The sequence below is a fragment of the Giraffa tippelskirchi genome, chromosome 4, assembly GCF_054371585.1.
Source record: "Giraffa tippelskirchi isolate mGirTip1 chromosome 4, T2T-mGirTip1v1.2.pri, whole genome shotgun sequence".
Lineage (NCBI taxonomy): Eukaryota > Metazoa > Chordata > Mammalia > Artiodactyla > Giraffidae > Giraffa > Giraffa tippelskirchi.
In genome coordinates, this window is record NC_137278.1 from 82,302,680 (window position 1) to 82,319,691 (window position 17,012).

Genomic DNA, 17,012 nt, shown 5'->3' on the forward strand with positions numbered 1-17,012 from the left:
GTACAGTTTAGACGAGTTCAAATGGAATGTGGTATCTGTGTGATACTCATGTGGGTTTTTCTGACATCTCTGGGAGGTTTTAATATTGAAAGGCAAAAAAAAAAAATATTGAAAGGCAATATTTCTGTAAACCAGTAATTTTTTTTCAACAAAAGTACTCCTTCAGGAATCAGAATAGATCCATTTGAATCTGTTTTCCATTTTCCAGCTTCATAGCAGATTTCACTTTAAAAAGGGTTCCTTTGGTGGTCGATCACATGTTTGGGCTTAAATAAAGTATCTTTTAAAAAGGAGGCGTATTTGCAACAGAGGAACATCAGATACAAGCTTAAGAAATAATAAAGAATCACCAAATATTTAATAAGTACCTAATATATATCTGGCACTGTGCTGGGCATCGTATTTATAGCAGGAACAGTAGAAACAGCCTCTGTCCTCCTAGACAGGGGAGGATGATAATTTTTTCTGTGGGGATGATCATTACACACTGTGACCAGAGGTCTGAAGGAAAAGCCATGACATGGTTAGACACGACAGCAGGACCCTTGAATTTAGGGTGAGGGATGAGGCAGGGCTTTCTCTGGGTCACATTTGTGGGGAGGCCTGAGGGATGAGTTAGCACAGGGCAGTGGGGAGCCCCTGGTACTCTGCGAAAGAGGAGCACATGGGAAGGCGAAGGTGGGAAAGGTAATGTGAGCATCTGAGGACCTGAGAGAAAGCCGTGTGCTGGGAGGGCAGTGACCAAGGAACTGGGGCCACCAGACAAGCTGGAGAGGGGACAAGGACAAACAGGTGGCCCCTGGTAGCCTATGTCAGGGTTTTTTGGGTTTTGCTGAATGCAGGGGCAGGCTTGGGAAGCGTTTGGCGAATAGTTGTGATCAGACTTAGTATGTATCACACTGATTGCTGTGAGGATCGTGGATTGGAGCAGAGGAAGGAGAGGAGGTGGTGTGTCCTGTGAACAGGGTTCGTCGGGAGTCTTATTGGAAGCTTAGGCCAGTGGGGGAAGTTGGGCAGACACCCGCAGGTGTGTTTTGGAAAGAAAATTGGCAGGTCTTAATGATGGAATGTGGGGCAGGAGAAAGAAGGGAAACCCAGAGAGTTGCAAACATAGGCAGGCTCATTTCTCGTATAACAGCTTGTTGGTAGCAGGGAACACAGTGTGGCACTCTTTTCTAAAGTTTTATACTTGGAATAAAAGATTCTTTACCATGTCTTTTGTGGCGCCAGTGGTGACTGACTCCCAGGAGTGATCTGTTATGTTGGGATGGGAAGAGGGAAGAACTATCCTTTGTGATTCAAGAGTTTCTGTGAAATGGATCCTTCTTACTCAGAAGGGGAGAGTCCTGTTTGTTATACAGTCCATTTCACTAGTGCCTTTAAGGGAAAGCAGAAGTGTCAGAGTGGAGGAACAGAGGACGTTGAACGTCAGAATAACAGCAGCATTTATCTCTCAAGGTTGGTCAAGGATTTCACAGAAGTAACACCGATTGGCTCAGGTGGATTTGGCCAAGTTTTCAAAGCCAAACACAGAATTGATGAGAAGACTTACGTTATTAAATGTGTTAAATACAATAGTGAGTAAGTAGTAATATTTTATTTTTTTAAATGTGAACCTGCACTATTCTTTTTTATGTATCTCTCTTCTTCATTAGTATATTTTTTTTCTGGTCCTCCTTGAAAATATTATTTATGAGGAGAATGATATTTGGCTTACTCTGAAACGACCTCACTTCACCATGGTTACTTTAATTAAAAAATGGATATACCATTGATTATCCTTGAGGTTATCTTGATGAGAACTACAGTTATAAAATCTTTTAGCTCAAGGTGACCTTTGAGTTCTAGTCTCATCTCCTTATCTTACATAGGAGGAGAGTGAGATTCAAAGATGTGAACTGATTTGCCAAAGGTAAAAGCTAGTTGATAACTGTGCTGGTTGTCTATTACTGCATAATACACCACTCCAAAATGCAGTGGCTTAAACACCAAGTTGTTATTACCTCTTGTGGTCCTGTGAGTTGACTGTGCTCACCCGGGCCATTCATCATGCGTTTGCAGCCAGGAGTCATCTGAAAGCTTGGCTTGGTTGGACATTGGAGATGGCTCTCTCACACGTGGCTGGCAGTGATGCTGGCTGTGGCTACAAGTGCAGCTGGAGCTGTTAACCAGAGCGCCTCCACCTGGCCCCTTTATGTGGCCTGGGCGTTTCACAACTTAGTTGTTGGGTTCTAAGAAGGACTGTCCCAGAGCACTCATCCCAGGAGGGAGCAGTCTTGGAAGTTCTGCATCATATTGATTAAACAAAGTCACTATGGTCAGCTCGAGGGAGAGGGCAAATAGACTCTTACTGCTTAATCTGAGGAGTGGATGCGAGCATGGGGAGAGAAGAAATGAATGATGACCATCCCTGGGCCCTATCTCCTGTGGTAACAAGGTGGAGATTTAGAACTCATACTCTGGAGTTCCAATCTACTGTGTTCCCCCCATATCCCAATGCTTCCCATGTTTGTTTTTTGTATTATCTGTGCCCCTCCCCACCCCACCCCAATTACTGGATAACAGAACTCCTTCAGGAAGGAAGACACAGAGGAAGGAGCTCTGAAATCCCACGTTCACCGATCTTGCCTGTTATTTTCTGGCAGCTGTTATTATTTGTAATTTGGCCAGACAGATCCCTCAAGGACCAGGGAAGGAGATGGAAAAGGGATATAAGTGAAGGAAAATGACGTAAGAAAAGAAGAAGCAGGTGTGGTGTCTTAGGTGCTCTTCATCCAGTCAAACCAACCTATTGTCTGTCCTATGGACAAAGCCTTGCGGTTGAAATACCTTCATACTGCTTGGCATCAAAACAAGGCTTTTCCCTTCTTCATTGTTTTGCTTACCAGGAATACTGCATCTTTTTTAACTGTAATCCTTCATGATGATAAGGGTGCAGTACCTTGGACGATTCTCATGGCTTCATAGATTGGTAGAGCACAGTTAAAAATACACTTGGAGATATGCATTGAGAAGCAAAAAATATGTATATGCTTTGACCTATGGATTTCTTATTGGGAACCTATTCCAAGGATATTACCCAGATTACACGAAAAGTTATTCAAGTAGATAAAAATGTCGTTTATAATGGTGAGAAATTAGAGCAAACAGAATGTTCAGCAATAAAGGAATGATTTAGTATGTTTTGTGCTCTCCTCTGATCAATGACTGTTTTGCAGTCATTAAAAGTGAGGGTTATATACTGTAAATATTTATACACACTATGAATGGTACGATGCTAGAAGTTGCTTCAGAATAATCCAGGGAAAGATGAGGAAGTAGGTAAGAATATACAGGAAACAAGATTGGCCAGGAGTTAATTACTGTTTCATCTGATGGCCAGGTAGGGGTTCATTCTACTATTTGCTCTACTTTTTAATACTTTTGAAATTTTACATTAAAATGTTTATACATGATGGTTAGACAGATTGTACAGTAATAGGGAAAAATTTAAACATAATATATGAGAAAACATTGGATAAATATATATACTATAATTACACATATGTAAATGTGTATGAAGAAAGACTATAAGAAATCATCTAAACTCATAAGTGTGTGAGCATTGTGTTAATATATGAGTAATTTTTTCTCTATTTTTATAAATTTTACATCATATAGAACTTTTCAAATTCAAAAAATAAGTTTAAAAATGTTTGCTTATCCTTCCTCATCCTTGAAATCTCAAATTTATGTACTCTACTTAGCATAGGATTGTCATTAACTCTTGCCTACACATCCCTGTAAAGCACCCATGTTGTGCAGTGAAATTTCAGTTTCTCCGCATAGATCACCCTCTGTGTGTATTTTTGCCACACGCTGAAAATTCTGAATTAGATTCTTCATGCTGCTTGGGTTACCTACCCTTGCTGCCCAAATGGGGTTTGCTTTTGAAATCCAAAGTGATTTTAACACAAGTCTAAATAAAACATAATGGATTATTTTTATTTTAGTTCCAAAAAAATTTTGCATCACTGATAGCTCACAAGAGTACTACCTATGACTTCTAAATTTTCTGAGGTTTGGAATAATTTTAGTCACTGTGCTTTGGGTTTTTTTCTTATGTTGGGAGTAAAAACAGCTGATTTTTTCTGTGTTCACTCTTTCCTTTTGAGAGCTGCAGGCTTCCATTCTAAACCTCAGTGTGGGAACCGTGGCAGCTGTTTAATAAGGGAATATTGGTGATTGTCTCCTATTGCTCAAGGTGTTTTGTTATTATCAGGGATGGATACTGACGCCTTTATGTTCCCTGTTTCTTTCAACTAGGAAGGTAGAGCGTGAAGTGAAAGCTTTGGCAACACTTAATCATCCAAATATTGTCCACTACCACAGTTGTTGGGATGGGCTTGATTATGATCCTGAGCAAAGCTTAAATTCTGCAAGGTAACTAAAAAGAAACTCTCATAGTCTTAATAGGAGGAGCGAAACTTGTTTACTGTGTGTGGGTCAGTGGATAAGGCCACTAATTATTACATTTAATAATCATAACCAGAAACTCTGAGGGACTGTTATGCCTCCATTCTGCAAACGAGGAGACAATGAATAATCTTTTCCTTGCTGCAAATTTGCTTTAAAAAACCTTTTTTTAAAATTGTCCTCTGTGGCTTCCTTGGTGACTCAAGACAGCAAAGAATCTGCCTGCAATGTGGAAGACCTGGGTTTGATCCCTGGGTTGGGAAGATCCCCTAAAGAAGGAAATGGCAACCCGCTCCAGTAAATTCGTGCCTGGAGAATTTCACTGACAGAGGAACCTGGTGGACTACAGTCCAGGGGGGTTGCCAAGAGTCACACAACTGAGTGACTAACACTTTCTGTGGTTTTTGAAATCTCAGGCTTAGGTTTCCTGACTCTGTTGTTTAATGTACAGGCTTTCTCATGTGCCCTAACTCCAGTCGAGATGGTAAGTGCAGTCTTGTGAAGAAGGTTTGCACGTGTAGGTACTGCAGCGGGAGCCCCTCCCCCACGGGAGCCCTCCGCACCCCCACCCCCCCCCCCCCCCCGCCACTGCGAACACCCTTCTGCTCCACTCAACTGGTTGGCAGGGCAGTCACGGAATCTCTTCTGAGTGTAATCATACCACTCATGGTGAGGTGATGGGCAGTCAAAATAGTTCCAAGACCCTGAGCTGTGATGGGGGTACCTCCCAGCCCTTGCATTACTCAAGTTTGTCTCAGGCAAGCCGCTGCAAAAGAACTGAAGGGTTATAAAGAGCCTCCCTTTGAAAGTCACCCAGTGTTCCTTGGAGACACTCTTTTCAGTGCAAACCTGAGGCCATGGTGAGCTTGCTCATTCACCGTCTCCTGCCTCCAGCCCTGTCTCCACACCATGTAATTTAGAACTGTATCGTTAGTTTCAGAAGTACCATCCACATATGGACTTCTTCAGCTTTTAGAAAATTCCTGGCTACCTTTTTCTATTTTCTAGCCAACATATGCTCAAAGAATTTAAATTAATATTAAAGCCAACTTAGTTCAGAAAAGAACAACTACCATGATTAGCAAAATCAGTCCTCCTTGCTGTGTGGTGTGTGCTTAGTCACTCAGTCATATCCAACTCTTTGTGACCCCATGGACTGTAGCTCACCGGGCTCCTCTGGCCATGGGGTTTTCCAGACAAGCAAACTGGAGTGGGTTGCCATTTCCTACTCCACTGGATTTTGCCAACCCAGGGATCAAACTCACGTCTCTTGAGTCTCCTGCATTGGCAGGCAGATTCTTTGTCACTAGCGCCACCTGGGAAGCCCTGCCTCATTGCTATGCTGCTGCTGCTGCTGCGTCGCTTCAGTCGTGTCCGACTCTGTGCGACCCCATAGACGGAAGCCCACCAGGCTCCGCTGTCTCTGGGATTCTCCAGGCAAGAACACTGGAGTGGGTTGCCATTTCCTTCTCCAGCCTCATTGCTATACCTCATAATAATTTTTGGCATTTCTCTTAGAATTCCTATCCATGTACTACTGCAGCAGTCCCTAACCTTTTTGGCACCAGGGACTGGTTTCATGGAAGACAATTTTTCCATGGGCCAGGGAGAGGGGATGGTTTGGGGATGATTCAAGCATATTACATTTTTTGTGCTCTTTATTTCTATTATTATTATATAACCTCCACTTCAGATCATCAGGCATTAGATCCCAGAGGTTGGGGCCTGCTGTACTATTGTTTTCTGCTTGTTTTTCCTTTATCTCTGTCCCATTAAACTATAATCCTCATGAGAGCAAGGCTAGTGTCTAACTCATTTTCTTATCTTTAGGTGCCTGTTCTGTGTCTTTTGCAAAATAGATGCTTAGTAGAGCAATGGTGAATTAAAATGTTTCAAAATTACAATATATAATAATGAAATTTGGTTTTCTGAAATTCCATTGTACTTACACTTCTCTTCCTATCTATTAGCAAAGATAGTCAAGGACCTTCAGTGTTAAAGAATGGGAAGGCTGCTACTTTACAACTTAGCTAAACAAAGCTTTGATATCTGGGAACTTATGACCTAAATAAAGAGTGGTTTATTATGTGTTGACTCACATTTGTTATATTTAGATTTGTTTTGAGACATGTTTGGCATTTTTAAGAACGTGTCATTTTTTAATCTAATTTTAAGTGTATTTTTTGTAAATTTATTTTTATTGCTGCTTATAACATACAGTGGGTTTTATCCCAGATCAAAGACTAGGTGCCTTTTCATCCAAATGGAATATTGTGATAAAGGTACATTGGAGGAATGGATTGACAAAAAAAGAGGCGAGGAACCAGACACACGTTTGGCTTTGGAGTTCTTTCAACAAATAACAACAGGAGTGCATTATATACATTCAAAACAGTTAATTCATAGAGACCTTAAGGTGAGTGGAAAATGTGCTGTATTGGAAATTGATAAATAGAATTTATTAATGTGAAAGTCTTATCTTCTTTAGTTTTAGAATCGATCGACAGTCGTGAGGAAATGACATCTCTGATCCTGTAAGGTTAGAGTGAATCTAGCACTTGCCCCAGGTACCAATCTATAGAATCAGTCAGGAGGTTGCCAGGGCTGTAAAGTCACTGAGATGCTGAGCTCTGTAAGAAGAAGCTGATTGCTCATTCACTCCTGGTCCTGTTTGTCATCCTGGCTGATACCTTCACCCCAGTTGTAAACACTAACAGCTTTAGTATACTGAACATTTCTGTGCACATAATTCTTGTGGCTGGCACATCCAGTTGAGTGCTTTGTCTCTGCCTCTACTGCTACCCAGGCTTGTCTGAGAGACAGAAGAACCTCCGGTGACTCTGGTTTTGGGAACACGATTCTCTTAACCTTTTAAGTCATTACTCTTGAGGGCAGTCACAGCCACTAAGTCCACAGTCTAGAATTTGCTTGGCACTTGGTGAGACATCTCTGCCCCATGATTGGAAAACTGCAGCAATGCAAACCTTGGAACATGCGGTATACTTTCGTATTTTCATTTTCTTCTGGCTTCCTAGCTTCTCTCATGGTCTAGATGAGCAGTTTTCCCATTTCCTCCTCAAAGTCAGACAGAAGAGCTTTTCTGTCTTCCCTCGGCACTCTGTTGCCTGTGATTTGCCTACAGTCGTCACAAACCGCCCATGCTGAATCCTATCACCAAACCTTTGCTCATGTGCTCACGTGAGACAGTCTTCTACCTGTCCCCTTTGGTCTCAATTTCTTTATGAGCCTTTCTTGGTCATTCTGGATCAGACAGAAGCACCTTGTCTGTATGGACCTTGGGCTTATCCCACATGTCTAAAACAGCCTGGAATGAGAAACAAAGAGAAACGTTCCTTGAGAAAAATAAGCAGCCATGTACATAGTTGTTTGTTGGCCTTGGTAGGGAAAGATGGCCCTTAAGAGGTATTGCATCCTTGGTCTTCTCAGGGGCTGGATGTCTGATGCCTTCATATTGGGGTGCATCTGCTTCCAATATCTCGTTTTGTTAATAACAGTATCTGAAGGTGTTCTTTGAAATTGGAAGGATATAAGGACTCTGTTCAAAAGAATACATTTAGAATGGCTGTACCTTCACTTTGAAATGAATCATATAGAGTTAAATAAGAAATTAAGCACAATTATCTATTTATACAATCATTTGCAAATAAATTATCTACTTACACAGTCATCTCCTCTACTCAGAGGTTTGGGTATTTCCTCCCAGGTCCTCATCAGGATGAGTTAGTGAAAATGCTTAGTGCTCCCTTGTCCCACCACGTGGCCGGCCAGTTCCCTCCTGTATCCTGCACTGCTTGTGCCTCTTGTCGGGGAGTCATCTTTTCTTGTGTCTGTTTGCAGAGAGTGTTTGCTCTATGTCTGCAGGTGCTCAAAAGGTCAGACTTTTATACTACAGAGCCTTCTTTCATCTTGCTCAACTTGCTAACTTCACTGATACAGTTACTGCTTTTTCACATCTGAGAGAAGATGTAAACAAAAGTGTGCATCTTATTTTGTGATGCTTTGCAGAATACCTGCTACTGGTGGCTTTGCCAGGTAACGGTCTTTACTCAATTAAGCCCCTGTTCTATAAAGTCAACCAGCATTTACCTTAAGAACTAGACCAAAGATGCTGGTGAGAGACACAGAGGTTTCTGGAGAGAGGGCTTATGGGCTGAGAGGGTTCAATTTCCCAATTGCCCCAGGCTCTTCGGTCACCTTTATTCTTGTGCCTCCTGGTTAAAGTTTGTACCCTTTTTTTTGCCACACCTTGTGGGATCTTTGTTCCATGACCAGGTATCAAACCTGGGCCCCCTGCAGTGGAAGCTCCGAGTCCTCATCAACAACCTTCCTGGTTTCATGGTCTTTAGAATATTAGTCAATTCTCTCTACAAAGTTGTGGAATTGTCATTCTGTTCTTCCTTTTGTTTTTCCATTGTGCTTAAAGAATTATGTAGAAAAATATATTTCAGTGCTAGTCATCAGCTTCCAGTTAACTTGGTATGCCTTCAGAGACAGAGGGGCTGTGTTTGTTAAGAAGTCAGAAGCCTGGAGAAATGGATATAAAGGAAGCCCCCAGGGAAAATTCTGTACATGGTATTCTGCAGCATTACTGGGAATGGACTCATTCTGAGAATCTCAAAATTGGAGAGGATCTTAAGGGTGTCTCCTTCAATCCTTTTCAAATGTTGGACTCGTGTTTGCAATGTTTCCACCAAGTGGGTGTCCAGCCTTGTCTTGACTACTTTGTAAGATGGGGAACTCTCTAACTCCCATTTGTTGGACCACATGATTACTATATTAGGATATATTAAAAGCAAGTCTTGAGGTCGTTTCCAACCTCTAGTCCTGGATCCATCCCCACAGGGACCAGGCAGGAGTGAATCCATCTTTGACTTATCTTCAAATATCTGAAGGCAGCTATGCCCCAAGCTTTCTCTGCTGTCAGCTAAAAAGTCCTGACTTCCTCAGCTAGCATTTTAAAGACTGATATTAATAAGTTTCCTGTTTTGGGCTACCTAGGAGAGGGTAAATGCCTTATAAGTAAATTTAAAAATAGTTGTTATGAAATATGAATTGGATATGTGATAAAAGTCTGTCAAATTGGTACTTATAACATGTATTTTTTTGGCAGCCAGGTAACATATTTTTAGTAGCTATGAACCAAATTAAGATTGGAGACTTTGGACTTGTTACCTACCTGAAAAATGATGAAGCACGGACAAGTAAAAGGGGAACTAGGCGATACATGAGCCCAGAACAGGTGAGGTCCCCTTTCTTTCTGTCTAGATATTTTTTATCTCTTTCATTTTTTAATTATAAAAATAAAGGACACTCTTAAAACAATACATAAGTAAATAGAATGAAAATGGAAAATTACCATTACTCTTCATTTTTATTCCTACTCTTCTCACTGGAGTTTGTAGCTTATCCTTTTAGATCATTTTCTTTGAGTTATAAAAAATATATAGACACATATATTTATGGAGACTTTTTACATAAAAATAATAAATACATTTTATAAGGCTACTATAATGTTATTTTGTGACTTAACTTTTTTACTCAACAGTGTATCATAATCATATTGTACAAATAGATCTGACACATTGTTTTTAACAACTGTATTGTATGCCAAAATACAGATATACTACAATCTTTTAACTATTTCCTTATTGACGGGCATTTATTTAGGTTGTTTTCAACTTTTTACATTTGTAGACATGTTATGTGTCTTCTTTGAGTCTAAAAACAAATATTTATATGCTAATCAATGATAGAGTCTTTGAAGTGAAATTGTTGACTAGAATGGCAGGTGCAGTTCATAAAAACATAACAAATTTCTTTTCAAGGTGTGAAAGTAGAAGACAATAGGGGAGTAACAGCTTCCTTTCAACTCCTGTTCTCTTAAATATCTCCTGCATCCAGTATTGTCATATTTTATTGAGGAAAGATTTATACACCATAAAATTCACAGATATTAAATGTCCATAATTTTTTTTTAGTTCTGACAAAGTCATAGGTTCATGAAGCCTACAAGCCTATGAGAAGGTAGAACATTTTCCTCACCTTTAGACCCCTTTCCAGTCAGTCATTCCTCTCCACTGCCCAGACGAAACCAGTTCTCTGATTTCTATCACCATAGATTACTTTCCCCTGATCTTGAGCTTCATATGAATGGGATCACATTGTATGTACTCTTCTATATTTGATTATTTCACTCAAAGTAATGTCTGTTGGAGAACCTCTAGTTGTTGCTTATAAATAACAGCAGATTATTCCTTTTTGTGGCTGAATACTATTCCATTGTATGAATATACCACAATTTGTTCATCCATTCTCCTGTTGATGGATATTTGGGTTGCTTCCAGTTGTGGAATATTATGAATGAATCTGTGATAAACATTTGCATGCAAGTGATTTACTGGGCACTTCACCTAATGGTCTCATTTAACCCCACAGTCAAACTCTGAGATTCAAACTAGTGCTAGCTCCATTTTAGGGTTTAGATTATTCCCACATTGATGGTTAGTGTATACAGGTGATTCAGCTATTTAGTGACAGAGATTTGAACCTGGGCAGTCAGGGTCTACATATCTTGCTATTAAATGTACATTGTTGTGTGTTATAAGGTATTTTGGTTAGATAACTTTTTTGGCTTTAGAAGGCATGAATATTTATATCAGGTGAGTCATGAATATAAATGTTTTTTTTTCAGCTTTCTTCTGTGAAAGACTATGGAAATGAAGTGGACATTTATGCTTTGGGGCTGATTCTTGCAGAACTTATTCATATATGTACCACTTCTTCTGAAACATTGAAGGTAAATACAATGTCACAGAAAGAATTAAGCAACAAAAATTATTGACTGTCATATTCAAAGTACTGCTGCAGTTATTGACCTCACATGAGGATGGACTGGAGCATGTTAATGTTGATGGCAAATTAAATATGAATTTGTATCTCTTTCAAGTTTGGGCAACTAATACTTTTTGTTGAAGACCAAACCTTTGGTCTTCTTTGGAAGGTGTGTGCATGTCTGTAAAATTGTATTGATGGCTTGCTTTGCATAAGACCCTGTGCTGAGCTCTCCAAGGGTTATGAAAATGAGTAAGGCTTGTTCTCAAAGAGCTTATATTTTATAAGGAAAGGTAACATAAGAGAATACTATGAATGTTTTAGGAGAAGGCATGAAGTCTAATGGAAACAGCTAGGAGGGGGGCTTTGCCAGCTGTAGGGATTTGGGCTTCATGGAGGTTTTTAAATTGGGCTCTGAAGGATTGGTTGGCTTCCAATACTCCAATTTAGAGAGAAGGTGATGCTAGCATGGAAAAGAATTGGGAAGAGTATATTTGGGAATAGTTGGCAGTGTCATTTTTATTGGAGTATATAAGTCAAGGAAGTGGTTGGTGGTCAGTAGTACTGGAAAGATATACGGGGATGAAATTAAAGCAAGACTATGGATTTCTTATGGAGACAGTGGGGGGCCACTGAAGGCTGCAGGCAACTGGATACCTAGTCTGAAGGTCAGTAAGAGGGAATTGCCTGGAGTTGACAGCCTTCTCCCCTGTAAGGCAGGGATATTGAAAATACCTTGCAGAGGGCTCCAAAAAGGACGCAGGGAGATAATTCATACGATGCTCTTAAAACTTCAACATGCTGTAATGTTTAGGATGGTTCTTAAAGGGGATGGTGGGGGAAGAGGATTCCCGCTTGCTTCTTGGCTGAAGAGATTTTTCTAAAAATCTAGAAATATCCTAGAATTCTGGTATCCCCAGCCTTTAGTGCTTCCTAAGTTTGTTTTTCTCCAAGATGAATCATTTCCTAATAAACATATATATGTTTAATTTTTAGTTCTTTGAAGATCTAAGGAGTGGCAACTTAGATGTATTTGACGACAAAGAAGTAAGCACTTAACAATAATTGAATTTTGTTTATTGCAATATTTTCTTTCCTAGAATTAACTCTTACTGTCATTACAGAAAGATCTTCTAGAGAAATTACTCTCAGAGGACCCCAAGAAACGACCTGCCACATCTGAGATACTGAAGACTTTGAAGGAGTGGAGTAATGTTTCAGAAAAAAGGAAAAGGAACACATGTTAGATACTTAAAAAGTATCCTGCTTCTGATAATTCCATTTTCCTGTAACTGTCTAAAATCTGCTTGGGAATATTGATGGTATTTATCTTATATTTTCATTTTTTCTCTTAATTTTTATTTTGCCACATTTGCAGAAAGGTTTACATTTTTTCTTACTTCAGAAACATTCTTACATTTGACTTTCCCATGGATCGTCTTCTTCTTATGAAAATACCAAAAGAATCCCTCAAATTTTCTTTTTAATACCAATCAGTGAATCAGTTAATTAATGAATATTTATTAAATGCCTAATGTTTCTAGGCAAAAATAATATCAGAACTATCTCTGTCTTAAATAGCTAACAATCTAGTTGGAGAATATGGTGACCATGAAAACATAAGTAAAAAAGATAAGTATAATCACTTCTGAAAACAATTTGATATCATTTAGCAAACTTAAATGTATACATCCTTTTCTGAAAAGCTATTAATTCCGTTGCCACATACACACCCACAAGAATGTTCATAGAATCCCTGTTTATAATAGCCAAAAGAATAGGAAATAATGCTAATGTGTGCCAGAAGAAGAAAGGATACACAAGTTGTATTATATTCACACACTAGAATACTGTATGTATAGCGTGAAAATGAAGGGATTTCAGCTGAACACACTAACATGCCAAATCTCTCAGGAACATATTTTAAGGAAACAAAGCAGATTGCAGAAAATATACACAGAATGATTCCATTAATAGTTAAAAGGACATGCTAAGTGGAATACGTGTGAAATGAGTGTATTTAGTTATCCAAACAAATGTGGTAAACAATACAGGGAAGGAAAGGAGTGAGAACTATTATTAGATTCTGATAGTGATTTTCTCTGAGAAGGGATAGGAGAGATTTCAGAGTTAACAGTTAATTTTTTTTTTTTATGCTGCATGTTGAGTCCACTAGTGTTGACTGCATAATTATTTTACTTCTCTTAAATACATTTTCTACATGTTATAACAGACACTTTAAAGAGATGATAATTGTACTGTAAGACAATAGCTGAGCACAGAAAACAGTCAGTCTGGAAGGGTGTGATCACATACCGAGGAACCATGACACAGGCTTAGAAGCGACGTTCCCGTGAGACTTCCAAGTCTGTGAAGGGTTGCGATGAATAGAGAGCAGACCACGTGAGGAGTCTGGACAAAGGGCCTGGTATGCATCCCGGAAAAGATAGATTTGAGGAACATTGGATGTACTAGTTTGGAGAAGGCAATGGCACTCCACTCCACTACTCTTGCCTGGAAAATCCCATGAACGGCGGAGCCTGGCGGGCTGCAGTCCATGGGGTCACTGAGTCTGACACGACTGAGCGACTCCACTTTCACTTTTCACTTTCATGCCCTGGAGAAGGAAATGGCAACCCACTCCAGTACTCTTGCCTGGAGAATCCCAGGGACGGGGGAGCCTGGTGGGCTGCCGTCTATGGGGTCGCACAGAGTCGGACACGACTGACGTGACTTAGCAGCAGCAGCAGCAGCAGGATGTACTAGTTTGGTTCCATTAATTGCTTTTGGGAACATGCTTAGTTGCTCAGTTGTGTCCATCTCTTTGTGACCCCATGGACTGTAGCCCGCCAGGCTCTTCTGTCTGTGGAATCTTCCAGGCCAGAATACTGGAGTGGGTTGCCATTTCCTCACTCCAGGGGATCATCCTGACCCAGGGATCAAACCCACGTCTCCTGCATCTCCTGCCTTGGCAGGCAGATTATTTACCGCATAGCCACCTGGGCCAGAATATAATTAAGACTGCATCTTGGAAGGATTTGAGGTTACTTTAAGCTTTGTAGTAACCAACTGCCTTCCCAGGTGGCTCAGTGGTAAAGAATCCACCTACCAAAAAAAAAAAAAAAAGAATCCGCCTACCAAGGCAGGAGAAGCAGGAGAAGTGGGCGCAATCCCTGGGTGGGGAAGATCCCCTGGGGTGAGGAAATGGCAATCCATTCCAGTATTCTTGCCTGGAAAATTCCATGGACAGAGGAGCCTGGCGGGCTACAGTCCATGGGGTCGCAAAGAGTCGGGAGTGACTGAGCACACAGCAGCAACCAACTATCATCCTAAAATCATCATGTAATTTTATAATTTTTAAAATGAGCCAAATTTAAGCTTAGCAGAAAAATCATAGTAATAGAAAATACTTTTGTCAAGATTTATAGCAATTTCTAAAAAGTGTAATTGAAAGCAATGAATATGGTCTTCAACTCCCAGTGCAGTATTTGATTAAGGCAAGGTTCAATGGATGCTGAAACTATTGGTTGAAAAGGTATTGGGAAACAGGAGCCACAAAAGGATGTAAATATAGTCCCACAGATGATATTACAAAGGGGAAAATGTATCTTTAAAATGAAAAGATCTTGTCGCCACAATAACCAAGTAATTAAAGGTTCAGCATCACCAAAAGTGGGAGCACCTAACACCGCGCCCCTCCTGATGTACTGTAAGAATTATACACCTGTTTAGTTTTCTTGCCCACAGTGTTTAACTGGAAATTAATCATGACAAAATGATTAGCCAAATCCTGAATGAAGTCACTGATAAGGTAATTAACTTGGGTTTCTCAAAAAGTCAGGACGATGGAAAGAAACAAGAAAGTAGAGGAACTCTTTTAAATACAAAAGGACTAGAGATACCATGACCAAATGCAATGGTTAAATCTTGATTGTATCCTGGTATATACCTATAAAAAAAAAGAAAAACCCAGGAAATAGCTGTAAAAGACATTTTTGAGATAATTGAGAACATTTGAATATAGACTGCATATTAAATGAATTTATAGAATAATTGTTAATTTTCTTAAGTGTGATAATGATCTTGATAATGATAATGATATTGTCATACCGGAAGATGTCTTACTTATTCTTAGGCAGTGCATACAGAAATATTTAGGAGTGAAGTGGCTTGACATTTGCAACTTACAAATGTTCAGCAGAAATCAAGGTGAACATAAATATGTGTATGTATGTATACACTTAGTTGCTCAGTAGTGTCCAACTCTTTGTGACCCTTTGGGCTATAGCCCACCAGGCTCCTCAGTCCATGGGATCCTCCAGGCAAGAATACTGGAGTGGGTTGCCATTTCCTCCTCCAGGGAATCTTCTCTCTCCAAGGGACCAAACCTGCGTCTCCTATGTCTCCTGCATTGCAGGCAGATTCTTTACCTGCTGAGCCATTGGAGAAACACCTATGTGTATGTATGTATATAGATAGAGAGAGACAGAGAGAGGGAAGTGTGGCAAAATGTTAACAATTGAAAATTGATAAATCTAGGTGGAGGATATACAGTATTTCTTGTGTTATTCCTAGAGCTTTTCTGCAGATTTGAAATTTTTCTAGGGGGAGAGAAATCTTTTTTTAAAAAAGCTAGTATTATCTGGATTTGATGAATAAAGACAAACTCAAAAGCAAAGCCAATGAACGTGGCAGATTAATGTGAACATGGCTTTATTTTTACCTTCTCTCATTTTTTAAATTCAGGTATAATTGACTTGCAATATTATATTAGTTTCAAGTGTACAGCATAGTGATTCGGTTCTTTTATATATCCTTCTCTCACTCAAATATTTCTGACTACTGTGAAGTAAATATAGCATCCCTTAAAGGTTTATTTTAGTATGTATTTTCTCAGCCTCAAACTAGTAAATAAAAAGTAACTAGTAAATAAAAAGTATCCTTTTAGTCAGAGGAGAAGAGGGGCAAAGACCTTATCTGCTGATTAAAACACATACGTGCAGAGATTTTCAAGAGCCATTTTAACCTGATTGCCTCACTAGAAACAGAACTTCTAGGAAATTTTTATTACAAAGAACACATATTTCCTATTAAATTTGCACATATTTAACATAAATATATATAGATGTGTCATACTCAACACATATTATTTTTGTTAGTGGTATTTAGTATAAATACATACATATACACCTATGTGTGAGTGTATGTGTGTCTGTGTGCATGGCCAGTGTACCAACTTGAGAGAGAAACTCACAACATCTATTTCACACTTGAGTGTTCAGCATAGCTTGAGGTTTTTGGCATGTTAATTTTTCATTATGAATATGGAATAATTTCAATATTATCCATATTTATTTCTATAAGTTTTTATGTTAAAACATAAAAGCAGAGACTAGAATAATGAAACGATGTACCTGGCTTCAACAACTAGCAGTATTCTGCTTTTCTTGTTCTATTTACCCCTTCCTTTTGCTGGAGAATTTTAAAGTAAATCTCAGGTATCGTATCATTTCGCTTGTAAACACTTAAAGGTGTATTTCCATTTTTTTTTTCTTTATATTTTGGCAGCGCTGGGTCTTCTTCGCTGCCTGCAGGCTTTCTCTAGCTGTGGTGAGCGCAGGGCTAATCTGTAGCTGTGGTGTGCGGGCTTCTCATTGCTGTGGCTTTTCTTGTTGTGGAACTTGGGCTCTAGAGCACATGGGCTT

The 17,012-nt window shown here is 39.5% G+C and overlaps 1 protein-coding gene across 19 annotated transcripts in view; it reads left to right on the top strand.

The window, feature by feature from the left end:
- EIF2AK2 (eukaryotic translation initiation factor 2 alpha kinase 2) overlaps window positions 1–17,012 on the top strand; it is a 41,156-nt gene that overhangs the window by 20,442 nt on the left and 3,702 nt on the right. For 3 of the 19 annotated variants that reach the window (XM_081596214.1, XM_081596213.1, XM_081596215.1), the window contains exons 10-16: window positions 1,459–1,581; window positions 4,306–4,422; window positions 6,691–6,871; window positions 9,587–9,715; window positions 11,168–11,272; window positions 12,304–12,354; window positions 12,432–12,565. In XM_081596214.1, the coding sequence (XP_081452340.1) occupies window positions 1,459–1,581; window positions 4,306–4,422; window positions 6,691–6,871; window positions 9,587–9,715; window positions 11,168–11,272; window positions 12,304–12,354; window positions 12,432–12,554 (829 nt within the window). In that variant the 3' untranslated portion in view covers window positions 12,555–12,565. Of the gene's footprint in view, window positions 1–1,458; window positions 1,582–4,305; window positions 4,423–6,675; window positions 6,872–9,586; window positions 9,716–11,167; window positions 11,273–12,303; window positions 12,355–12,431; window positions 13,861–13,933; window positions 15,276–17,012 lie in introns of those variants that run through there. The other 16 variants (XR_014083663.1, XR_014083665.1, XR_014083659.1 and 13 more) reach the window with 11 other exon arrangements.